This window comes from Phoenix dactylifera, chromosome 5, assembly GCF_051530095.1.
Source record: "Phoenix dactylifera cultivar Ajwa chromosome 5, Ajwa_hap1_PhDact_Kaust_v1.1, whole genome shotgun sequence".
Classification (NCBI taxonomy): domain Eukaryota; kingdom Viridiplantae; phylum Streptophyta; class Magnoliopsida; order Arecales; family Arecaceae; genus Phoenix; species Phoenix dactylifera.
This window is the reverse complement of record NC_143194.1, coordinates 28867983-28893664: the sequence shown is the minus strand read 5'-3', so window position 1 is coordinate 28893664 and position 25682 is coordinate 28867983. Positions and strand designations below refer to the sequence as shown.

Genomic DNA, 25682 nt, shown 5'->3' with positions numbered 1-25682 from the left:
TGTTTAGCCCCACTCGGCTATACACTAAGTAGATCTTATATAGTTATATAGGGCCAAAGAATCTAAATAATACTTTTCGGCTAATTTTTTTGAATGAGGTTTTGGTTGTTGCATGTACAACATAAGTTACCAAGCTAGTAGCTATGTTAAGGTCTTAGATTCCTTTTTGGCTAGGAACATCTTCCCCTTGAAATATCCTTCTCTGGATATTGGTTGAGTGAATGACTGATAACCATATATCTTAATTTTTCATTGATTTTTTAATAACTATTATATCAACAAAATATTGTAGCAGTGTAAGGTGGCCAATTACTAAGATCTTACAAATTCCTAAATTTAACCATATCAGGAATATATAAGGAAAAATTTATTGCAGTTAATTAGAAGCATTATATCTTATTATTTTGCAAATTTACAAAATTAGGATGCCGACAACATCACATTACACGATGATTTTTTTTTTTTAATTAATGATCCAAGTGGGAAAAGGGGGTTTAGTAGGAACTCTATTCTTCACAGGTATTAGTAACAGGTGTGGACAATATCTCTACCAAATTAAAGGACATATTGATAAATTTCCATGCCAATCAAACAAGCATATGACATCACAGACTAACTTATCTTCGGGTAACAGGGCAGGTCAAGGACGAGCCTAAGGTGGTTTGAGTCCCACAGCTTAATCCGGGCCTGACATCAGTTGAGCTGGAAGAGGAGGCCTTCTTCCACGTAGGTTGGTTGGCAGTGTGAGCACCCACGTGGAACGATGACCAACGCATGATATCTCGGTCCATGCCGTCTCAACCTTTTTCTTCCCCTCCTACCAAATCTTCCTTGAAGTTTCTTCCCACCTTCCACATCAATCTCTTTCTCTTTCTCTTTTTCTTTTTTATCATCAAGTAAGCCTTCATCCACGTTTTCAGATCAAAGAAAGCGGATAGATATAATATTTACAATAAAATAGTAAGAGATTGTCCAAGTATATTGCCCAAGTTCGCTTCACGCGGACTTTTCTCGTTCCATTTCTCCTCTTCAAAAGTTTGGTGTCAAGGGCTGGTCCAAGAAATCAGCTCATGAAGGCATGCGGAGGAGTTGATGGAAATTGGAAAGATGAAAGATGCCATTGTATTTAAAGAGTTCACACTGTACAAAGAGATCCCAGAACACACGGGACGGAACGGAGAACCATGGAGAGAAAGATGCAGTTGATATATATGTCACGCATTCTAAACGGACAAGGACTGCTTGCTAATTATCTTCTCATGGGGTGACCAAGTTTCAAAATATTTTATCTTTATCTCTATTTGATAGTCCACACCCTCACGACGCAACTCCATCTTTTTCAACCATTGCTTCTATAAATATTCAGCAACTCAATCAACCTATACGTATATATAGATATATATTGCTGCAGACTTTTTAATTTTTTGAAGACCGAAGGGAAGTGGACAAAGAGGATATGAGTGTATTTGACAATTCTCATGAAAAATTTTCGCTCGGATACGTTCACATATAGCCAAAACCATCTTCAATCCTCTCATGTGAGTAATAGAATATGCTCTACACTATTTTAAATATGAAAAACAATGGCAAGATAAAGAACTTTGATTTTGTTACTGAGGAACAGCTCGGAAATTATATTATATATTTATGTGAAATTTAAAGAACTTCACCAAAATCATAAATCTAGGAAAAAAAAAAAACAGAGAAGTGGCAATAACCATTGGCTTGCGGGGGAATGTGCATGTCCTCGTTCTATACCTCCTAATTAACAATTGTTTCATGTTGATTTTCTTTAAGTGGGCAAATTAAAACCTTTAGGGAAAGTTAGGATTTATTATCACCAGATGTTTAAAGATTCTAACTGATCTCCCGTAAACATAAAATGTAGCATTACTCTATTCATAATATCTTACTACGAATCTTGCTAAGACTGAAATGATTATTGAGACCTAATTGATTACAAAATCTTGGATTGAAGTTTCTCTTGCAAGATCAATTAAGTCAATTTTGTTCAATAGAACAAATCACCCTGACCTCATACTATAAATTTCTTTTTTTTTAAAAAAAAACAATCAATTAATTGACACTTGAATCAAGAAGTACTTTATCATATTTCATCATGATAAACACCGTTAAATTTTTATAAATTTTTCTATATAAAGTTTGGTGGTCAATAACATTTGTTTGCTACGTAAGCATCTTACCTGCCCTCTGAAAAATGTTGTATTAGCGTCCTAATCTTCCTCTGAAAAAGATGGAGACGAAAAAAAGTTTTAAAAAATTCACATGTTTATGCTCATCTTTTCTGTATCCTTGTGAATATGCAGACATGGTTATTAGTTTTCTAAATAAATCTTTTACTTTTTTTTTTTACTGAAATGGATAATTCATACAATTTTAATATGGACGCATTAAAAAAGATTAAAAGACAACAAATTTCAGAGCACTCGAGGCAGCTCCATCTTTCCGACCCAAAGACATTTTCGGAGTGATTGGCCACATATTGGCCACCTAATCCACAGCCATATTAGCCTCTTTGTACATATGTTTGGCCTAAAAGGTCACATCGCGGCCCAGATATCTTGAAGCAAGAGGTGATACCTACCCATACTGCTGAAGTCACTTTCGATCCAGCCAATAACCGTAGATGAATCATCCTCAAGCAGTACTACTCTGGCCCGTAATAACTCGATGAGCATAGCCCAGTCCGGCCTATGCTGCCTTCTTCCCCTTGACAAGCGCAACGAGCCAAAAGCATTACCATCTCAACCCATAAAACCCGTCCAAGGATATACTTTAATACGTCGCCAGCCATCGGTCCGCAATCCATGACCCAAGAAGTTTCAACTACGGTAAAACAATGTTGTTTAATTAATTTGCTCACCGGTCAGTACAATCCAGAAGACCATACGGCAGCCTTGCATCCCGTTGCACGCCACCCGAAATTTTTTTTGTGTGGAAGCGAGTAGATTATATTCAATCCCATGCCATCTCTCCTGACAAGACAAGTTGATTGCACGACTTCAGCAACACAAACAAGTCTGTGGCTCATGATGACCGCATGATGACCAGATCCACCAATTGGGGGATACCATATTCCAGGGGTTATCCTTCATTTCAAATCCCACTTCTCAAGACTTTCCAACCGTACAATGTCCGGTTTCATGTGCCTCGATAGCCATCGTTGAATGCAAATTAATATTGAATTGAAGGACGGGGGATTGGGTGAGATGGGATCCCAAGAAATATCGTCTAGTTAAAATGAGTTGGCCTTGCTGACTTTTGGGACCCTCGGATATACGGCTGGTCTTATCGGCTGTCAACCTCGGAGGGGTTTGCTGGTTCCAATCACCAACGCATGATAATTTTTATGTAATTTGGTAAGCTGGCACACAATGTTTGCAAAAACTATATACAGGATGTAAAGAAAACAATTGTTTCATGGGAAACCGTCCGTTTGGGAACAAACTTGTCTGCAGCCAAGCACGCGGAAAGCGCATGAAAAGCAGAGAAAAACTGCATGAAACCCAAGGCACTTGCTCGCAGTGCATCTTTCATTAGCTGCACAAGAAAAAAATCACAATATTCAGGCTCAAATACTTCCAACTATTAAAAAGTACTATGAAACGAGAGACATTTTATTATAAATGATGGTAATATAAAAAAAAATGAAAGAAAGATGTTACAATTTAAATAAAATGGTGAAAGTTATTACCAGTTATTACCAGCATATAAAAGTGCAAGTAATGCCTAATAAAATACGTATTTAATGGCATATATAAATGCCATTAATGTACAAACTCCTATCGCCATATCCTAATATGTCCTACATGGTTTATTATCGGCATATATAAGGGTTGTAAAAAATCAGAAAAAAATGCTGAAATGGAATCTTTAAGGGCACTTTTATATGTTGCAAAAAAGAATATTTTTATCGGCATTTCCAAAAAATACTGGCAATTAATTGCTGACACCATCTTAAAATGTCACATAGCAAAATACCACAAAAATGCCAGTAAAGACATTTGTGGCATTTTTCCTTGCTTATAAAGGCACTTACAAATGCTCCTAATAAAGATTTTGTTACAGTGGTGGTTCTAAAGTGATTCTCTGGTTTCTAGTCTTATTTACTTTTCAAGGAAAAACAAATCAGTTTGCTTGTCAAACATGTTCTCATGGAAAACTCTAAACCAAGTGAGAAAGTTATTTCTCAAAAGAGTTCTTGGTGAATTGAACCAATGCAGCATTTGTCAAGAAACCATTGGTGAAAAAGGAGTTCACATGTTTTCCTCAAGAAGGAAAGGTAGTAAAAACATACCTGATATTGATTTGACCTAGATCTTTAGGAGAACCACCCATTAGGTGCGATTAATATAACCAGATACTACAAAAATCAAAGGATGCTTGTTGAATTAATGCAAATATTGAGAGTTCATTTAAAATTTTGACTTAATCATTTAAATATTGAGAGTTTTGCAAATATATTTCTTTTTTTTAATCTAATCGGAGGGCTTGTCGGCCATGAATTTCACAATAGAGAGTAGCCCTCATACAAGTATCCCTATGAATTTCACAATAGAGAGTAGCCCCCATACAAGTGTCCCCCAAATCCTGGTGAAGATGAGATTCAATCCTAGAACACTTGGTCCAATTACCAAAAACTTTGCCAAATTAATAAGCCGGTTGCCTTCAATAGATCGTCCTTCAAATCATTATATAGTATGGTGCATATAATTTTGAGGCTAATCATGATGCTACTACTAAAGTTGGAAATAACACTTGAAGGTTATAGGGCCTTATATCTAGAGTAGGCCAGAGTGCTCTATATGCAACTTCGCAAAAGAATACTAAGACTTGAACCAAAAATAATTAAAAAAAAAGAATTATTTGTCTGTCCTGAATTTCAAATGCTTTGTTTGCACAGCCCAGATCTTAAATTGCACGAATCCCGAGGAGGTCGAAAAAGAGGGTTTACTCCAAGAGTTGCAGACCACAAAGAGTGCATGGTCCAAGTAAATTCCCGCATGAATAGGGACAGATCAATGTGGCTCAACCATCATCGAGCACTTGCATGGCTCAAATTGTCAAATGGCTGGTCAGACTCCAGAACACCCTCCCCCACACCCTGCACTCCCAGCTTCCAACTGTCAGGTCCGAACGGAATAAACTGATCCAGATCCGCTCTCTTTCACTCTACCCCGGAGTCCGTTGGCCTCCAAATTTTTCTTTTTACCCTCCCGAAAGAGTCAAGAAAGCGAACGTGCTATAAAACAAATGGCGCCCCACGGAGTCCCCGCACCGCCGCACCTCCCGTTCCCGATCACACCGCTCCATCGCACGTGGCCTCCACCGCGACGCTCCCGGCCCCCGGTCAATCCTTTTGGGCCCCGCCGTCTCACTCCCCCCTCCCCCGGTCCGCTCACCTCCCGCTCTGAGAGAGATGGGTCCAGTCAAAATTGTTGACGAGTTCTCTCACGTGGAACGCGCCGGCCCAATCGGAGGCGGTGGATTTTTTTGAAGCGGTCAGATCACGGTTTGACTCACTCCCTTCCCTCCCCAACTCCCCCCCCCCCCCGGCTTTTTTTTTTTTTGCCCTTTCTTCCCCGCCACCCGAAACTCCACGGAACCAACCTTTCTCTATTCCTCTCTATTCTTCTACCTCTTTCTCTCTCTTGTCTCGTCTCGTGTTAGCTCAACAAGTAGCCAGCCGTCTTCATGCCGTGTGTGGCCACCCCTCCCTAATTCATCCAGCTGTCCCCGCTGACGCACCACCTCACGTCATTCCAACCCCCCAAGTCTTCGTCCCTCCCCACCCCTCCACCCCTTTTTATTGCCATCCCCATCTCACCGGTAAAAGACTTCAGACTTCGCACCACCCCTCCCGCCCCCCCCCCCCCCCCCTCTCTCCCTCGCCCTCCGATTCTTCCCTCACAATTACCATTGTTACGGATCATACGTAGATTGATGGACAAAGGTGGCGGAGGAGGATTGGGTTTGGACACCTCCTCGGAGTCGGTTGGTTTCCTGGCGAGCAGGTCGTTTCTTGGTCCGAACCACGCCGGTGGGCTCAAGCGCAGGCTCTCTATGGACTCGAGCGACCACTTCCCGACCGCCATCGAATTCCCGGTGGCGCGGGCCAGCGAGAAGCGGGTGGATGAGATGGATTTCTTCTCTGATGAGAAGAAGAAGAGGAGCCGGGAGGAGCCCGATCTCGACATCAAGGTGCTCAGTTCTAGTATCAAGAAGGAAGATCTAGCCATCAACGTTAGTAATTCAGCGTCATGGTTTATTTTCTTTCATCTTTTTATTGGGTTTGATCTGTTAGATGTGCTAAATGAATTGAATTGTGATATCTGTAGACTGGTTTGAACCTTCGGACTGCTAATACCGGCAGCGACCAGTCGACGGTGGATGAAGGGCTGTCGCCTACTGAGGATGATAAAGAAGACAAGAGCGAGGTTGGTCATATATTTAGAGAACGAATGAACGAAACCACTGTTATATATATATTTGATAGAATCTGTTTGGTTTCTGTACATGGTGGTGAATTGAATTGTCTACTTGTTCGATCCAGTTAGCGGCGATGCAAGCCGAGGTGGCAAGGATGAATGAAGAGAACCAGCGGCTGAGAGGGATGCTAAACCAGGTGACCACCAACTACAACGCCCTCCAGATGCATCTCGTTGCTCTAATCCAACAGCGCAACCAAAAGAATATTGGAAGCCCACGAGGTCATGAGGTAATTAGCAATTAGAATTATCCTAACTGAGCTCATCTTGTTCAAAGCAATTACAGTAGATAAAATGACTTCGAGATTTATGATTCAGGCTGTGGATGAGAAGACTGATGGGAAGATCGTGCCGAGGCAGTTCATTGACCTCGGTCCGGCTGCAAACGCCGATGAGCCTTCCCAGTCCTCCACTGAAGGTGGAAGCCGGCATCTCTCCTCATCGTCTCCGAACAATGTTGAAGCGGGATCAATGGACTACCGCCGTCACGAGAACAACACTAACAAGGAGATAGTTCCACCTGACCATGAGAGGTCTAACAGGGAGGACAGCCCTGGCCCTTCATCTGAAGGCTGGAATCCTAACAAAGCACCCAAATTATCCCCTTCCAAAACTGCAGAACAGACCCAAGAAGCCACCATGAGGAAAGCCCGTGTATCGGTCCGAGCACGATCCGAAGCACCTATGGTAAGATAACACAAGACAAACTTCGATACACAACCCTAGCATGAAGTTAATTAATTGTGGATAACCAGAATAATTAACATCGGGACTAATTAGGCAATGCTCTAATTGTATTATAGATCACTGATGGATGTCAATGGAGGAAGTACGGACAGAAGATGGCCAAAGGAAACCCATGCCCCCGGGCTTACTACCGGTGCACCATGGCGACCGGCTGCCCAGTCCGCAAGCAGGTAATGTCCATCTCCCAGAATCAATAGAATTCTATCATATATTAATCAGATGTTACAATCCAACTAATCTATAACTTGGCAACCTCAATAGGTCCAAAGGTGCGCGGAGGATCGCTCCATCTTGATTACAACCTATGAGGGGAATCACAACCATCCACTCCCACCAGCTGCCATGGCAATGGCATCGACCACTTCAGCGGCGGCTTCGATGCTCCTCTCTGGATCCATGTCGAGCACCGATGGAATGATGAACTCTAGCTTCCTAGCGAGAACGATACTTCCTTGCTCCTCAAGCATGGCAACCATATCAGCATCTGCTCCATTCCCGACTGTCACTTTGGATCTCACCCGCTCTCCTAATCCTCTCCAATTCCAAAGGCCACCAATCCCATTCCAAGTCCCCTTCCAGAACGGCTCTCCAAGCTTCGGCAGCCCAGCTCAGCCGCTCTCTCTGCCGCAGGTCTTCGGGCAGACGCTCTCCAACCAATCAAAATTCTCCGGCCTTCAGATGTCGCCCGACATGGAAGCAGCCCAATTCCCTCACCCTAAGCCACCGTCAGCCACCTCACTGGCCGATACGGTGAGCGCGGCAACCGCAGCAATAACGGCAGACCCCAACTTCACGGCAGCCCTCGCGGCCGCCATCACGTCCATCATTGGAGGCGGTCATCAGGCAAACGGCAACAACAATACAAGTGCCAATAATACCACCGGCAACGGCAACGCCAAGCCGGCCAATTCGAATTTTCTGGCCACCTAACTGTAGCAGTTGCCGTCGCCAATTCCATGTTTCTTGATTTCTTCTTTCTTTTTTTTTAACATTATTCTTTTGTTTTGTGGAGAAAAATAGGATCTATCATGCTTGTAATTTGCTGTTTCCCTCTTGTTAATTTTTGGAGGGTTCTTGTTGGCAGTCTACTGTAGACAATTATAATAAAGAGAAAAAAAAAGGAGAAGTCCAAAGGGTCAAATCATCGTTTCTTAAATATTTTTCCGACGCGCGTCCAATCCTCTTGGCTTTCTTCTGTGGGTGGGTCTCTTTGGCGGTGATCCGGACGTCGTCGTGGGGGAGTCAAGGATTGCGTCCCATGCACGTGAACAACGCGGGAGAGGAGGGAGTCGGATAGGCGAGAGACGGCTGATCAAAAGTGGTTACCGGTTTGACCCGGAAACGGACCGAGACGGTCCGGACGGACCCGTGTTTAAGAATAGGGACCATCAGAGCAACGTGGGTATGATTGGGACCCATGTGAGAGTAGGTTACGTGGCAGCTAGGCAGCTGAGGACGTGGTCGTTTCCGTGCTTCACGTGGAGCAGTTGATGCCCTTCGATCACGGAATTCGGAGTACCGAATACCGAGTACCAGGGGGGGGGAGTGGAATGAATAAATTAGTGCTGTACGTTAACGACGTTTTTCCAGGAAGATTCGCGTTGACGCAAGTACTTTGTTGAAATTACTCGGGGCGAGGACAAACGATCGGGAATTGGAGATCACGATGCCGTGGCTTCGTTCGCACAAAAGAATATGATATTCCCGTTGTCCTTCTCGATCACTCCTAGAGCTAGCGATGAAATAGTCTCTCGCAAAGATATATTACTCCGCCTATGCTGACTCCCGAAAGCTGAAATTTAATAGTGTCCAACAAAAAATATAAAACTAGATAAGGTTGGAACGGGTGGCGAATGGAGTTCAATGATACGTAAAGCCTGATGCCAGGGACCAGCTAGAAGAAGTTGAAGGTAAAATATATATTAGATATTCCTGACGAGCTTATCAATTTAGATACTAAGTCTGATTGGAGATTTTCTATTCTCAGTGAGTTTTCCTCTACAACCACACACACACACTGCCGGCTCGAGCCTTAGGCGACTGAGGCGGTCGCCTAAGGCCCCCGGCCCAGGGAAGGCCCCCAACCCAGCCACGTTTTTTTTTTTTTTTTATTCCTCCATAAAGGTCTGCAGACGGGGAGTGGGTTTGGGCGGCGACGTGAAAGGCTGCAGACGGGCTGACGGGGAGTGGGCGGTGGCGTCTGTGGTCTAGCAGACAGGGTCATGGGGACTAGCGACGGGCGACGGGCGACGTCTACCGGCAACGTCGAGCCGTCGAGTCGTCGACAAGCAACGGGCAACGCAACGGCCAAGTCCGACGGGCATTTCCTCCCCGGCTCCCCCCTTCTCTCCCCCCTTCTCTGCCTTTTTAATGCCGGAACCTTCTCCGGTTCTCGGCAGAATCAGTTTGCAGAGTGAGAGCGGCGAGTGCAAAACCCTCTCTAGCTCTCCTTGCCGACGTCGCCGTCCTCGGCTCCGAGCTCTGGTCCACCGTGCGTCCGTGACTCCGTGCAGTCCGTGCTGCCTCCTCCTCGGCTCCGAGCTCCGGCCTCCACTCCGGGCCTCCGGCCTCCCGTCCTCTCCTCGCCAACTCCGAGTCGCCGTCCTCGGCTCCTCCGACCTCTGGGCTCCGCGGCGACCGAGGCGGCGAGGCCTTCCGAGTTCCGAGTCCCGACTTCCGAGTTCCGACTTCCTCCTCAGGCTCCTCGGGTCTTCCGACTTCCGAGTCTCCGACCTCCTCCCGAGTCCCGGCCCAGGGAAGCCCCCACCCACAGTCCTCCGCTGCTCCGACCTCCTCCCGTGACCCCATCCTCTACTCCTCTCCTCAGCTCCTCCGCCGCTCCGGCCTCCTCGGCTCCTCGGGGTTCCTGGTTCCCGAGTCTCGACCTCCTCCCACGGTCCCACCTCCCGACCTCCTCCCCTGTTCCCACTTCCCAAATCCCACTGGCCACTGATCGCGGCTCCCACTGATCCCGGACCCCGGTTCGAATCGGCGGTTCACCGTGAGTGTGACTGTGTGAGGCAGGTGAGTTAGTAAGTAACTGCAGTTACTTAGTTTATTAACAAAAAAAATTATTATTTAAATAATAATAAAAAAGGCCTTTTCTAATGAGTTCGCCTAGGGCCTCCAAATGTATTGGGCCGCCCCTGCACACACACAAAAGAAAAGAAGAATTATGGCAGTGATAAATGGTATCGAATTAGTGGGTGGATCACATCAATGATGCCTGAGTTCGAAGGAACGGGAGTCACAAGTATCCCTCCTCAATAAAGGTTATTTAGGGTTTGGTCAAAGAGATAGAGATCACTTGATGTGAAAGTGAGGGAGGATAGTCCGATCTCCATCTCCCAACCGAGCTAGGTAGAAAAATCATATATTAGATGGTGCAACTTGAGGCCACTTTAAGATTAATTTCTAAGAACTGAGGGGGCTAACGGTGCTTCCACCTTCCAAATGAGACCAAGTAACGCACCTCCCCAAGACCATGTTATGGAACAAATGCAGTACACCTCCAATACTTTCCCATGGTTTTTCTATCTTTGCTTCTCCCTTAGCTTTTAACGACGACGACAACAACAACAACAAACAGTAATAAACTAACCAATTAAAATGCACCATGACAGCATAGACTACTTGATGAATAGCTTGCTTACGAATTCTGAGGTCGAAAAGATCATTCAGTAGGTGTCATTGGAGGCAAGATTAAACTGATGAATTTTGAAAAAGATTATCAAAACAAAAGAAGTTCCAAAGAGATTAGATTATCCATGTGATAATGAAATTATGTCTTGAAAAGGGCAAAATGGTATGGTGTAGGTACTTGTCCACATGAATGTCATTAATCTGAAAAAGGAAACTAGGAAGCTGCAATAAGATGAGGGATTTAAAGTAGTCATCTTCAATAGTTGTCCCTTTGTACAGCAACCAGCGAAGGCCAAAACTCTCGACTAGTTGACTGAAGGAAGAAAAATTGATGATAGCCGGCATTGAAGCTAGGATATTGAATAAAATTAAGCCATTATATGGAAAGCCGATCTAGCGTATGCCACTTGTTTTGCACTTATTTCGGAAATATAATCAACAAGGTGGGTGAAGTCCCTAGTGAAATCAAATGGGTGAAATGACAAGAAATGTGTCATTTAAACCATAATTTTGCGCAATTTCATTGATACCTGGAAAACCCATCTACTTGTTTTCTTTCTAACCACAAAAAAGGGGGGAAAAATCACTTATTGATTTCTCTTTAAAATGATTAATAAATCTGTAGATATCCAAGTACCTATAAGATTTTTTTCTTTTTTTCTTTAATACGTGAAAAACTATGACCTCTCCCATGCGGGGAAAAGTTCAAAGCCGCTGAGCCAAATTTGCTTTAGCTGCTAGGTGTATATAACTTGAAAGTCTCATAGTGTATGTGTAGGCATGCTGGAGGAATCTTCTAAATGTTTGGTGACATATGGCAGCACATATGTTTGTAATTTGTGCAAAGGTTTTACTCTTGAAAATAGGAGAATCAAGTTTCGAGATCCAAGGAATAATATGAGCTAATTGCTATAATCTAGAACAGGATCCAAAGGCTCCACAATGCTTTTGCTGTTGGCATATACCTAATGTATGTTTTATGGTATGCTTTGTTATGTATATCAAACTCTACCATCATTGCATATCATCCTGTGTGTTAATTTCCATCTTCATATCCTAATAGTGTATGTCTCTGCCAAAAAAGAAAAAAATCCTAATAGTGTATGTCAAGTAGATGTTCCTAATGAACAATATGATTAAACTTATGAAAATGTGAAAATAATCTTGAAACTTATAAAAAATTCATATCCAGATAGTATATGTCACATTGAAGTTCCTAATGAACAATAATAATTAAAATTATGAATAAATGAAAATAATCTTGAAACTTATGAAATTTTCATTTCATATCCTTGCTGGATATGTCACATAGATGTTCCGATAGCTAACTGTATTAGAGACATCAAAAACTCCAACCTATTAATAAAATAAATTTTTGCCTTTAGTACTAGTCCATATTAGTCGGGTTGAGCCTTAGGCTCAACATACTTGAGTTTATTTTTTAATAGAAGATGGTGATGTTTGTGTTTTTAGTGGGAAGGAGGGTGCGTGATATTACTAGAGGGGGGAGAGTGACGTGAGGTAAAGGGGAGAGTTTTTTTTTTTTTGGTGAGGAGAGAGAAAGTCGAGCTCATTGTTCCAATTTTTTTTAGTAATTTTTTCTCTCCAATTTTTTTTCTTCTACTACTGTTGCTTGATTTAATCAGTGCTTGTCTTGGATCCTCGGTGGCATGTCTGGTCTACACAGAAAAGCATATCATTGTTGTTTGGACTTGAATAATCTCAAAACTTATAAAGGCACGTTACTTCACTTTAATTTTATCGAGCAATAATGAAAATATATATGAAAACACAATCATGCATGTTGTTGGCAGCTAGTGCCATTACAACATGCTATATCGGCATGGTCACGGTTCCTTCCACTCAAGAGCTTCGCAAATTGCCCTCATGGAATGCTTGGAAGCCAAAAGAAACAGCAAAAATGATGGCTCCGGGTGCATGTGGCATAAAAAGATGGGTCCATGTGCATCAATCTCAGTAGATCGAATGGATGCATTAGACATGGCATATGATTCATATGCATTTTTTTTTTAAGTCCATCGCTGGAGTGCAATCATGGTTTAAAATACAGTTGTTGGGTTATCTAGAGACAATCTGTATTCTGTGATCAATGCAAAAGTGATACGTGTTGAATGCCAAATCCAGTGTTCGCGTTGAAGTCCAATAAAGGGCCGGATGTCGGTAGAAACTTTAGTTAAACATGTACATAATTAGCAAAGCTACTTTTGACCCTGGCATGTAGCGTGAAAAGCCACATTCCAAATTATGGTAAGAGTAATTCACTAGAACTGTAGTCGGTGGGCTTCAAGGACGGTTCGGAGTCATTGGATTGGGTAAAAGTAGGCATGCATATTGACGTTTCGTATTTTACCCCTCGGTGGATTGGCAGTCTCGTCTCCAAGGCAAGGGAATACAAAACATTACCTATCTTATAGTCGCAAGGCATGACTTGGGTCCACAGTAATACTTTGAGCCCTGTTGCATTGTTGCAATACACGGCAGACTTTGAGTTTTGCGTCATTCATAGAACTCTATTTTTTGAGTATTAGATCAGAGAAAAAAAAACCTACTCACCGGAGTTCCTGAACCATGTCTACACATGCATCTCCTGAGTTTGCCTGTGCAATTCTTGCCGGAAAGTATCTTTCTTAATATATATATATATATATATATATATATATATATATATATATATATATATATATATATATATATATATATATCAAGAAAACCTTATTTGCATCTATTAGCTTGGCCACCGAAATATTTGCAACAATAGCATGGAATGTGACATGTTGATTATTGCATCCCAGTGTCCCTAAAATTATTAGGATAATATTTTTCATCTCTAAGTACATATGGTTTTCATGAATATTTCTCAGAAATATCTTGTACAAATTCGAGAGAGAGGACATGGGGGAAGGGAAATAGAGAGAAGAAGTAGAGGGCTGAGAGCCAGACGATGAGGGTTTTTTTTTTTTTTTTTTTGATACTAAGGAAGGCAAAAGCGACGGAAGACTTTATTAAAAGAATTGGTAATTACAGAAAGGAAGTTTCAGGAAGTAGAAGTAGAGAGTCTTGTCAGATTTTGTAACCAAACAAACTCATGAGTCTAATTGTATATAAGGCAAAAATAGAAATAAAAAGAAAGTACTGTGTCCATTTCGTTTACAGGATATGGGCTGGGATGGCCCAATAGAGGTGGGCTGTATTATTTCTTCTTGTCCATCAGATACGGGCCCCGCAAGGATGCGGGTGAACGAGCGTAAGGCTCCAAGAGATGCCACGAGGGAAGGTCGAAATGACGATATTTCCAAGCCTCCCTTAGAGCAGCTGCTCGTCGTTTCTTTGATTCTCCTTGAGGGCATAGCAGTCGGCAAGAACGCGAAAGAAGAAACCCAAAGGCCGACCGGAAATGCTCGGCGCGGTCTCACATCCGGCTCGCCCGCCCTCGCTCGTCTCCCGATGCCGAACCAAGGCAGCCCCCTTCTTCGTCCTCGAAAGGCGTCCTCTCCTTCGAGCCTTCTCCACATTCCCTCGTCTCAATAGTCTCCACTCCCCTTTCATCCCCAGAGCTTCAGGTCTGTACTGCACCTGCTTCTCTTGCAGTCTTATGCTGTCTCATTTCCCCCAGATGCCCCCCATCTGTTCGTTCCTATGCTTCATTAATTCTGTGAAAATTCTTGCGGGATTTGATCAGTACCCACCTGTCACTTGTGTAAAGCCTCGAATAGATGTTTCGGAAATGGGAACGTACTATGTCTAAAAGTCAAAAACAAGAAATTGGGCTACATTCTGGCAGCTCATGCATCGTAGCAGTCGAGTTGAATGAAGAAATCTGAATGCAATGTTGCCAACTTGATGAGAGTCGTGTTCTTGGCTGCAGTTGGGAGCTCGGAGTATGTAATGGAGCCTGGGACCAATGTAAAATTCCCAAGGGAGCTGAGAGTTCCTGGCTGCTCGGGCTCACTGGTTTTACTCGGCACAGGTGCAGTGGTGTCTCATTTGTTTCATTTCTAGATAACTATGGAGAATTGCTTGATTTCGACGATCAATTTTAGCTTTCTGGCGAATGTGGATCAAAGAATACGGTTGATTTGTACTTTATAGTGAAGAAAATGTATGCCTGCATCAGTACCCAGAATTAGGGCTGGAATTAGTCCCATTCTCTCTTTTTTTTTATTCTACTCTTCTTGATGCTGTTCTTGTGTTAGTTGTAAGAAGTTGGTTTTATTGTCTAAGTATCAGCACAAATAAACATTTTTTTGGAAGATCAAAATGGGCTCCCCGGGGCTGACATAATAAACCATGACACGGATTCTTATTTTATCTAATGATCTTGGATTCTTATGGCACTGTCTGGCCTGGAGTCTGTTTGTATTATGCTACATAGTGGTTGCTTCTTAAAGAATAAATGTCATCATCTTTTGTTCTTCATCTGTTCTCTCTCTAAACGTTTGCTAAAATGGGAGTAAGTTTAACCTCTACCAAAAAGGAGTAAGGTTAATATCATGTGGAAAGCCACTTTACATGCATCACCAAATTCAAATATATAATCCAAACTCAGGGAGATGCATTCCTGAAGCTCTGGATGGCATGCTTCCACAGCCACATGCATTGCATACGCCGCACTCTAGTATGGAGCTATGGCCCAAAGAAACATTTTGTGGTTATGACTATGGTTGTGGTTCATAATTCATTTTTATGTTTTGAGTCTTCTATCTGTTGATAATACTACAAAATCAACCTAGATATATTACCATACTTACGCCTCATAAATCATTTTTTCCTAACTTCAATTTTCTCAATTGCAGGTTATAGAGAGAAGGTCTTTGCAATTATTGGCATCAAGGTGTATGCTGCAGGATTTTATGCTGAACCTTCTATCAGAGAGAGATTGGATGCCTGGAAAGGAAAACCAGCAGCTGAGATTTTAGACGATTGCTCATTGTTCAGCTCAATATTACAAGGTATCACCTAATAGTCTTCCAATACGAGGAAGAGAACTTCTGTCCTGATATGAGTTCTCTAATCTACAGCACCCTTGGAGAAATCACTAAATATTATGCTGGTCAGAGATGTAGATGGCAAGACCTTTTGGAATGCCTTAGATGATGTTATCTCTCCCAGAATCAAGAACCCTACATCTGTTGATGAATCTGCACTATTAACTTTCCACAACACCTTTCAAAGCCGTGATCTTAAACAGGGAACTTTTATATTTTTGACTTGGGTGGAACCATCCAAAATGCTGGTATGAAGATAGAAATACATGAAAAATATGATTTATAAATACATGTAAAATATGATTTATGCTAGAACAATAAATACTCGGATGCATCAAGATTTGAGTTTTCATTTGCTTCTCCTGATTTATGCAGATTTCTATCTCATCTGGTGGCTTTCCTTCAAAAGTTGATGCTGAAATTGAATCAGCAAATGTCAGCATGGCCCTTTATGATGCCTTTCTCGGAGAATCTCCTGTTTCTCCCACCTTAAAGACCTCAGTGGCCAATGGGCTGACAGAGATCTTCAGCTAAATGCAGGTTCAAGTAAGTCCAACTCTATTGTCAAACTATCAGTTTTTTGTTTATCACATGTAGGTGCTTTTCCTAACCTTTATATCATCCAGTAACTGTGAGTTTATGGAGTGTGAGCTAGTGTTGATGGCTATCTATTGGTAGAAGGCTACAGAATAAATTATACTCCAATTCTTTGTAAAGGCAAAATCACATTCTGTAATAAATAATGACCATCACGGCAAACTAGAAAGCGGATGGCAAGATTTAACATCTATAGGCACACAAAACTGCAGTGGAGAGTATTACGATTCTTTATGTATATTAATGGATAGCAATATTGATTTATTATCATTATCATGAGTGCAATAAAATTGACATACGTGCGTATTATGGTCCTTTCAATGGTTTGTATACAATAGAAATAACAAGAAAGAATATGCCTTCTGAAACTGATTATAGGAAAGATGAAACAAGGCAATTTAAATTTATTAGGAAATTAAGCTTGAGTTTTGATAGGAACCATAGAATTTTATTTGCTTTTTATTGCAAATATGTGTCTTGTGCATGTGCATGTGTATGTGTCTGTGAGTGAGAGAGAGAGAGAGGGAGATTCTATTTGCTTTTGGAACTGATGCAAGTGTACATTGACTAGAATGTAAGAAGACATAGGAGGATGATTTAGCAAGAGGTGGATGTTATTTAAGTTTAGAAGAATGTGGAGTAAGAGCATGATTGCCGAGTTCGCAATTAGAACTCTTTGTCAACTTTGCAAATGTTAGAATACATATGGCACTTGGATCTGTTGGTTGGCACTTCTCTCCTTGGCGCATGGCCTAGAGCAAGTTTCACATTTGGACCTCGAAGGTGGCATCCTCATTGTATTGCTGGGAAAGAAGAAGAAAATATCCTTCAACAATGCTTATTTGATGTATCTCTCGATCTAATCAATTCAACAAAGAGTTTAGAGCCTTAGATGATTCCTCATTAAATCCTAGCATGTAGGTGAATTTTTAATATATAACAACCGAACAATTTTGAAAAAGGACTAGGGATTAGACTCAAACTTCTCAAAATATAAGTAAATATCAATAGCTAATATAAACTAAGTGGCTTTTGACATTTATAGATGTTGAACAGCAAATTTCTTATTTTCTGACTAGAGCAAGGTTCGTCGTACCGATAGCGGACCCCGTACCAGTGCCACACTATTTTAGTGTCGGTACAGTACCGAATGTCGGTATGCCACCACTACCAGTACCGGCATTGGTACCGAACTAGTATGGTATGTCCAGTACCGTCTGGTACAGTACGGTACAGCATACCATGGACTAGAGTGCAATTTAAGAGAGAACAATCATGCACAAAGGACTTAGACAGTAATGTAAACATCAAAATTATTTTTTTATTTTGGGAGTACAAGGTAGATTATTATCATGCTATTACGCTAGTTTATATATTAGACACAGATGCACCCAACCCATACTTTCTGACAGTCACATTGCAATAGATGGATATCAAGTCTCCAAAGTCTTTCCCCATTCCTTTTTTGTCAGTCATAACTCAGAAGTGGGGTTTCATTACTCCTTTAATAAGGTAACAGTCATTTTTCCTTTTTAACTAACCAACAAAGTCTGCAGTATATAACCTAGACACCTTATACTGTCTGCAGCAAGGTCCGCCGTACCGGTACCGGTCGGCGTACCGATGGCGGCCCGGACCGGTCCTGTACCAGTCCCGTACCGGTCCGAACCGGCTCCGTACCAGTTCTCCAACAATAAACCACCGGTACCGGATTCCACGCTGATCCGGTACCAGTCCCAGGCCGGACCGATACGTACCGGCCCATACCGGCCGGTACGGACCAGTACGGCAGACCATGGTCTGCAGTATAAACCTAAATACTTTACCCTGCTCTCCTTTTGATATTGCTTTTAATAGTCTCTCCATAATTCTGTTGTCAACAATCTCTTCCATTAATCTTGTTTTGCTCCTTTCTATTCATTGTTCATGGCCTTTAAAGGCTGAATTACTATTCAGCAGACCGAGATTATAGGCCTTAAAGCTACTCAATACAGCTGGATGATTTCATATTATAGCTTAAAGACTTCTCACATATGATTTCTTGATCGAAGAAAATATGTGCTTAAAGTTAAACAGAGGGCATATCACATCTATAGAATGCAAGATACCTTATGGAATATGTGATGAGGTTATACTGTAATGATATGACATGATAACATGTAAATATTGCTTGTCAATATGTAAGATAGGGCTATTTAGATAGTGACAGTTTATCCAGCTAGGGAAGATATCCTAATCCATCTAGGGCTTCCTAAATTCTGTTTCTCTTCCTAGTTATTTAACTAGTTAAACGTCAGCTTTTCGTTTCCTTTCCTTTATTGCATTTAGAGAGTCCCTATTGCAGGGGTACTCCTTTCCTTCAGAAAATGTCCCATCATACTCTTTTACAAAGCTTCAGTCACCTCAGATGAGGACCCTTGCTTTCTTTCATTTTTTTCTTTTGTTCTGGGATTTGAATCTTGTTCCTTGAAGAGGCAACACATGTAACAAGTTGGCAGAGTTAGTACCTCTAGAACGATGGCTGAGCTTATTCATACATCTTCAAAGTGTACGTCTTGGGCATCATCATAAGTTTAGTATCAGTCAGTTCTTGTTTCTTAATTTGTCTCATATAACAATCTATTTGAGGAATTTGCAAAAATCATTGCTGGGAGATTTACCTGAGATCTTTCTCATTAGTACATAAGACATCAAAAAACGGCATTCCATAATCGTCAAGAAATCTGCCTGTTGCATGGACAAAGGTTAGAATATATTGAGACCAGCTATAGGTTTGTTTGGTTTATTTGCTCGAGCATTTTCAGAACTGCAGCCATGGTTGGTCTGTTGGAGGGATCTGATTCTAGGCATTTTTCTGCAATAGCGAACACTTTCTTGACTTCTTCAATAGGAAAACATACTAGGGAACTGTCAATTGCATGTTCTTCTCTCTTATCTTTGACAACTCCTTTCACCTATTATCCCATGCATTTCATCAAAGTCAGAAGTCATCAGAGACAGATTAAACAGCAACTTAAAGTAATAAGAGAAATGCATCAGGAAGATGTATATATGAATTTTGGGGCACTGCATATGCATAAGTTGCTATCTTGAAAGCCATGGATTTCATGGAAGTCATTGGTAATCGAGGTTGCAATTAGAACGATTTCTCATCGCTAAGCTTAAATAGGTAGAGAACTTGAAAATCTATATCAAGGAGTATGTTGAATGTTTAAGGAATACTTGGTAGGCTTTTTCAGTTTCAGTACATTCAATAATATATAAATTTTTGAACTGGAATACTCATGCAGCAATATCAATCCATGCAATGTGTTAATTGAAAGAGACCGAATCATAAAAGCATTTGTTTGAAGGTTCAGCAAGTAGGCGGCCTATCATGACTTGAATAAAAACTTTGATTCAAAATTTTGGAAAAACTAACTTTAGTACAGGATGTAACACTAAAAGAAATGATTGGTGGGAAAAGAAATATAAATCTGGTCTCAGATGGTTAGGATGAGATTCCACGATTATTGTTATGGTTAATATACTCTGCTTATCTAATTCCATCTAGAAAGAAATTAAGGAATACTTGGTAGGCTTTTACAGTTTCAGTATATTCAGGAGTATGTTGAATGTTTCAGGAATACTTGGTAGGCTTTTACAGTTTCAGTACATTCAATAATATATAAATTTTTGAAATGGAGTACTCATGCAACAATATCAATCCATGCAATGTGTTAATTGAAAGAGACCGAATCATAAAAGCATTTGCTTGCCTTGAATACCTGTAGGAAGATTCAGCAAGTAGGCGGCCTATCATGACTTGAATAAAAACTTTGATTCAAAATTTTGGAAAAACTAACTTTAGTACAGGATGTAACACTTAAAGAAATGATTGGTGGGAAAGAAATATAAATCTGGTCTCAGATAGTTAGGATGAGATTCCACGATTATTGTTATGGTTAATATACTCTGCTTGTTTAATTCCATCTAGAAAGAAATTAAGGAATTTATTCTACAAAAAGGTCATAGAAAATTTATAGCTCCATCAGAAAAAACTCACAATGGACACTTATATGAACTCAGCTTTATGGAGCTTGTATTTTGGGGGCTTTTATTTATGGGTGGAAGAGTTACCCATGTCACCAGCTTTGTGCCTTCTTCGATAAATGATTCGTCTGTTGGTCTTTTACCGGTTAGAAGTTCAAGCAGGACAACACCAAAGCTGTAAACATCTCCTTTTGTTGTTGCTCTTCCTGTATCAAAGTACTCTGTTGAACGCAATTCAAACAGTACACTCATTCGTTATGACCCATGTAGAGAAGTAGAAGAGAATGTATAACTTATAGTTTCTCTGACACAGCATAATACCAGGAGCTAAATATCCAAAAGTCCCTGCAGCAATTGTTGTAACGTGACTCTTATCTGGTTCCATTAATGTGGCCAACCCAAAATCAGAGACCCTTGCCTCCATGTTTTGATCCAGCAGAATGTTGCTTGACTTGATGTCCCTGTGGATTATATGTGGAATACAATCATGATGTAGATATGATAAACCCCGTGCTGCACCTACTGCTATTTTGCACCTTGAGGGCCAATCCAGAGGTTTCTCTTTACTTGATTTGCCTGTATCAATGTTTTTGTGAGAAGCTGAAAAGAGTACTGAAACCATGACATAGTTTTGAAAAAAGGTCTGGACTCTATTACCATGAAGCAATGCGTCCAAACTTCCATTTGGCATCAGTTCATATATTAGAAGATTGAACTGAGGTGCAATGTAATATCCATGAAGAGTGACAATGTTCCTGTGCTTTATGTCGCCCATTGCATTCAGCTCTCTTTCAAATCCACGATCTCTATCTGTATTTCCTTTGTTCAATCTCTTCACAGCAAATGCACTGTTATCATCTATTATTAATCTGTAAACAGTACCATAGCCACCAGAACCAATGATGTCCTTGTTTGATAATTTCATGGTCATCTTCATAAAAGTTTTCGAAGTGAGAGACTGTGTTGTTGGAGACCGGAACATCACCATCTTTCCACCTGTTACCAGACATCAGTGTTCTGCTTCATATGCAAATTCCTGTGGTTAAAATTAGAGCAGTTTTGTTCTAGTGGAAGGTAACCTGACAAAGTATCTTCCATCATCCTACGCTTCCGTGCCCATCTTTTGTAGAGGAGGAATGAAACTATAATCTTGGACATGATAAATGCAATGCAACAAATAGTAATATAGAGTCCTAAAGCAACAGAATTGGCCATATTTTTGAATCGAAAACTGTATGATGCTTCTGATTGATATTTTTTAGCCTTCAATCTGAGAAATATCTGCATCAAGATAGAAAAACTACTGTTATGGATGCATTCAAATTTCCATATGCTAATTTTATTGGTTTACATGGATCCATTTTCAGCATGATGCTCCTCAGAACATACCTGTGCAAACTTTTAATACCCTCTGAGAAATAAAAAAAAAAGTGTGTGTGTTAGAAGCCATTTATAATTGTCAGCAGATGCATAAACTGAAATGCTTAAACTAGATTTTTTAGAAAGCTACAAAGGACAGCTGTTCAGAAGCAAAGGTAAAAGGTTGTCAGATTTTTTTATTTTTTTTGGCCTACCAATATGTAATGAGCATTACTGTTCTTCCTAAAGTAAACTATGCAAACATAAGATTGCTTTTTTTAATCTTTTCAAAAAGTGCATGGAATTTGGAGTCCTGACCTGAGATTATATAGTGTCTAGAAATTGAAGAGAGCTTAACCTACAAAGACTTGTAATCTTTATGATTTTCTAGACAGGAAGGCCTTACCTCAGCAGAGGCAGCAGAGTTCTCGAATCCTTCTGAGGTGCTCTGGAAGATGAAAGGCTTTCTCGGCAAAAGGTCAAGAACTCCAGCACGGACTCAACACCAACAAAAGTCGGGCAAGTCAGCCAAGTATCCATCGGATGGGCACAGGTGATAACATCTAGGAAGGGCATGTGTCCATTTTGATGATCTATTAGGTGTAAAGGCAACAATACCAACCAAAAACACCGTTGAATCATGTGAAAACCTGACCAAAACTCTTGTGTTGTGTGCTGGAACTTTGATCTCATCTCCTCGCACTCTTTTTGCCCATTATTGGTTTTCAAGTATCATACTTTTGAATGATTCTGGCCTATCCTCGCCGTAAGAAACTTGTCGGAGATGGATGCGAGCAGTGGAATTAAGTACTTCATGTGACTGAATTTCGGATAGCATTTCACGCAAGGATCCAAAGCGTATTTGTCAAACAGAAATGGACCTCTTACTCACCGACAGTTGTTAGCTCAACTGGTCGCTGCCCTCATCTCCTTGTGAGAAGTCTCAAGATTCAAAACTTTTTCCCGCAAGTGCATTCAGAAGTTAGTCTAGGAGCACAGGATTTGTCACATCTACTGCTCTAAGAATTTTCATCCAGTGTTACTCTGACAATTTAGTAAGTCGAAATTGTATTTTATAAAAGTTAAGTAACTGGTTTTTTTAGCTTTTGTAATTGCTTGTTTTAATTTGGCATTATGTAGTATATCCTTCAATGGAACCATGTAAAATTACACGCTAGCTGAATGACTTTTTCGAGTAAGATTTTTGACTTCAACTCGCATCGGCCATTCTTCCATGGTCCCATGCTTTGCCACCATTCCCAGTACATCACTTGAGTGGAAAAGATTAAGATTTATGAGCACAAGAAGGGCAAATCCACCCATTGTTTGTTGACTCTTTCAAGGCAGAGATACGCATCAAACATTGTTGCTCTGAAATAGACGCGTACCTGCGGGGCACTGAAAAGTTGAGTATTGTATTTTTGACCAACGAGATGGTCGGTAATTAGGATAACAACTCCACGGGCGCTCGTGAGTCACGTTTTAGGAGACCAGGTGCGCGCCATGCGCGCGAGGAATTATTGCCTACACCGCGTGCACCACGTCATCCGTGCATGCAGCCAATCACCGAGACGCATTTGGCGTCGGTTTCATCGATCCCGCGCTCGTCTGCCGACCTAATACGCCTCGCTCATTGGTGGCGTGCACGGCCACGGCGGTGCCCACGGTGCGCGCTATAATTTTTCCATCCGCACTCGCCCACGCACCGGTGGTTCGGTACCGAAGCTAGCGAACCCCGCTTGCGCATTAAAAGGAGGCGGATCCCAAGCGCGTGTACGTGGCGGCCGGCCATCAACGCCACGATCTATGAGCGAAAATATCAAGTTGACAACCTTAGTCAAGACACGTGCTGAGAATTGTCCAAACGAAACCTGTACCGCAGTGCATAGGTTTTGTACGTTCAACTGTAGCCGCATGGTTTTACTTTTATATAAGACGAGCTAGTCTCCAACCTAGAACCATGTCATTATTGTTCCCATGTTTTCTTAAGAGTACAAAAATATGCTTATCTCTTATAGTATTGAAGCATAATCTCCATCCTCGAATTTAAAGCAAATTCCTCCACTCTATCAAGTCATCATGTATGTCAATGTATAAACTAATTCCAGCACGATCGCAAATGAGTCGAGCATGAGTAGAATTGGGCTTATCTTTAGATTAGTTTATTTTATAATCGAGTCAACAATCAACCATTATTTTATAAAATTATTTTTTTATATTTTTATCATATTATTTATAATAATAATCTTAAGTTATGACCTATATTAATGTATGATAAATAATTATAAAAATAACTATATGGATAATAACAGTTAAATAATATATATATATATATTATTTATATTATTTATATATTCATATTTCATGCTAATTCAAGCTGATGTTGAGCGAGCTAAGCTTAATCCTAGCATGGCTCGCCTCTATTCAAGCAAGCCAAATTTCAGGCCGAACTCAACTAGTTTGTGAATAGCTTGCTCTCACTATTATAGTAATGCTTCTTTTAATTTGTGTTTTTCTTACTAGCTTAATATTTTTTGTTAGAAAAGAAGAGAGACCAATCTATAATATAATTTTTCATGTCTAGAATTAAACTAAAATCTCTAGTTACTAAATAAAAAGTGTTGCTGGTGGTCCAAACCGAGAACGATTGACACGACGGTGTGAACGGGGTTCCGCCTGAGTTATCTTGGTTGGTGCTGGTTGCGCTCCACCTTCCGCCAAGGAACCTGCAAACAAGCCTTGCACCACCACCAGGGTGGTGATGGCCCTCCGACGGTCAAGTCAGAGGAGATTGGAGGAGGAGAGATGATAATCACAAGTGGGGGAGAGTGCTCTGGGAGGTATTGCTTACCCCCCCTTCTCCCCCCAGCCGCATATATACCTGGCTGGGAGGTCTCTCCGGGGGGTTTGTCGTCGTGGGGCACGATAGAATGGCCACTGACATGGCCGTTACGGGGCGTCGTGGAGCAGCGCCGGGTACGGTCATGGCAGGGCGTAGTGGAGCTCCGCTTTGTACGGTCGATACAGGAGATCGTGGGCAGCATCGGGTACAGCCGTTGCAGGGAGTAGTGGAGCAGGAGGCCGCGGCGTGCCTCTGGAGAATAGCCTGTCGTTATCAAAAGATCTCCGACTCGGGGTCGGAATGCTGGATCATAGGGCAGCCGACCCGGGGTCGGGCTGCGGAGCCGAGGAGGTCCGACTCGGGGTCGGAGTGCTGGATCATAGGGCAGCCGACCCGGGGTCGGGCTGCGGAGCCGAGGAGGTCCGACTCGGGGTCGGAGTGCTGGATCATAGGGCAGCCGACCCGGGGTCGGGCTGTGGAGCCGAGGAGGTCCGACTCGGGGTCGGAGTGCTGGATCATAGGGCAGCCGACCCGGGGTCGGGCTGCGGAGCCGAGGAGGTCCGACTCGGGGTCGGAATGCTGGATCATAGGGCAGCCGTAGCTTTCCTGGATACGCGTGCCGATCACGTGGGGCATGGCGGCTCAATTCCCCCATAACAGTAGCCCCCCGCTTCCGAGCCTGGAACCAGAAGGGGAACAGGTGAAGGGAGTGATGTTTCGAGATTGCCGCCATCCTTCGGAGAGGCGCGCGCGCTTCAAGCTTCCCGCCTTCTTTATGGCGTATGGCGGTTGCTGCTGACCTGGCAACCTGAGGATTTCGGCGGACATCCTTCCTTAATGGTGTCGATTCGCCTTTGGGGTGTGAGCGACCCTTCGGCGGCCAGGCGTCTTCTGGCGTCATCGAGGTGTCACTTGCCCTTTCGCCTATTTAATCGGGGGCCCTCCCCC

General features: G+C 42.0%; 3 protein-coding genes across 9 annotated transcripts; 2 read left to right on the top strand and 1 right to left on the bottom strand.

The window, feature by feature from the left end:
- Window positions 1-5837: 5837 nt before the first annotated feature.
- Window positions 5838-8412, top strand: LOC103703339 (putative WRKY transcription factor 31). The gene is made up of 6 exons (XM_008786163.6): window positions 5838-6264; window positions 6360-6458; window positions 6575-6739; window positions 6828-7196; window positions 7313-7426; window positions 7518-8412. The coding sequence occupies exons 1-6, from the start codon at window positions 5965-5967 to the stop codon at window positions 8184-8186; spliced, it is 1716 nt and encodes a 571-aa protein (XP_008784385.3). The 5' UTR covers window positions 5838-5964; the 3' UTR covers window positions 8187-8412.
- A 5776-nt stretch (window positions 8413-14188) lies between these two features.
- On the top strand, window positions 14189-23091 carry FAP3 (Chalcone-flavanone isomerase family protein). 5 transcript variants are annotated; one of them, XM_008786157.6, is made up of 6 exons: window positions 14189-14479; window positions 14785-14886; window positions 15713-15868; window positions 15938-16152; window positions 16280-16450; window positions 22288-23091. In XM_008786157.6, the coding sequence occupies exons 1-5, from the start codon at window positions 14314-14316 to the stop codon at window positions 16436-16438; spliced, it is 798 nt and encodes a 265-aa protein (XP_008784379.4). In that variant the 5' UTR covers window positions 14189-14313; the 3' UTR covers window positions 16439-16450; window positions 22288-23091. The 5 variants fall into 5 exon arrangements, with proteins under 5 accessions (XP_008784379.4, XP_026658884.4, XP_008784378.4 ...); XM_026803083.4 differs by having other exon boundaries at window positions 14196-14479; window positions 15983-16152; window positions 22284-23091; XM_008786156.6 differs by having other exon boundaries at window positions 14200-14479; window positions 22284-23091.
- On the bottom strand, window positions 19123-21974 carry LOC103703335 (Protein kinase superfamily protein). 3 transcript variants are annotated; one of them, XM_088722170.2, is made up of 6 exons: window positions 21923-21974; window positions 21613-21814; window positions 21191-21529; window positions 20855-21109; window positions 20621-20754; window positions 19123-19455 (listed from the first exon to the last, which is right to left on the bottom strand). In XM_088722170.2, exons 2-6 carry the CDS (start codon window positions 21746-21748, stop codon window positions 19267-19269), a joined length of 1053 nt encoding a protein of 350 aa, XP_088578296.1. In that variant the 5' UTR covers window positions 21749-21814; window positions 21923-21974; the 3' UTR covers window positions 19123-19266. The 3 variants fall into 3 exon arrangements, with proteins under 3 accessions (XP_088578296.1, XP_089786961.1, XP_089786960.1); XM_089930835.1 differs by lacking the exon at window positions 21923-21974 and having other exon boundaries at window positions 21613-21837; XM_089930834.1 differs by lacking the exon at window positions 21923-21974 and having other exon boundaries at window positions 20855-21529; window positions 21613-21837.
- Window positions 23092-25682: the final 2591 nt, after the last annotated feature.

What these genes read in the sequence shown, in the direction of transcription:
- LOC103703339 (XM_008786163.6), top strand. Translation starts at nt 5,965, where the DNA reads ATGGACAAAGGTGGCGGAGGAGGATTGGGTTTGGACACCTCCTCGGAG. An exon ending in ATAAAGAAGACAAGAGCGAG is followed by an intron (nt 6,459 to 6,574) that starts GTTGGTCATATA and finishes TGTTCGATCCAG; the next exon opens with TTAGCGGCGATGCAAGCCGA. An exon ending in GAAGCCCACGAGGTCATGAG is followed by an intron (nt 6,740 to 6,827) that starts GTAATTAGCAAT and finishes TTTATGATTCAG; the next exon opens with GCTGTGGATGAGAAGACTGA.
- FAP3 (XM_008786157.6), top strand. Translation starts at nt 14,314, where the DNA reads ATGCTCGGCGCGGTCTCACATCCGGCTCGCCCGCCCTCGCTCGTCTCC. An exon ending in TTTCATCCCCAGAGCTTCAG is followed by an intron (nt 14,480 to 14,784) that starts GTCTGTACTGCA and finishes TCTTGGCTGCAG; the next exon opens with TTGGGAGCTCGGAGTATGTA. An exon ending in TGGAACCATCCAAAATGCTG is followed by an intron (nt 16,153 to 16,279) that starts GTATGAAGATAG and finishes TGATTTATGCAG; the next exon opens with ATTTCTATCTCATCTGGTGG.
- LOC103703335 (XM_089930834.1), bottom strand. Translation starts at nt 21,820, where the DNA reads ATGCAGATATTTCTCAGATTGAAGGCTAAAAAATATCAATCAGAAGCA. An exon ending in GATGGAAGATACTTTGTCAG is followed by an intron (nt 21,530 to 21,612) that starts GTTACCTTCCAC and finishes GTCTGGTAACAG; the next exon opens with GTGGAAAGATGGTGATGTTC. An exon ending in TTTTGGATATTTAGCTCCTG is followed by an intron (nt 20,755 to 20,854) that starts GTATTATGCTGT and finishes TGCGTTCAACAG; the next exon opens with AGTACTTTGATACAGGAAGA.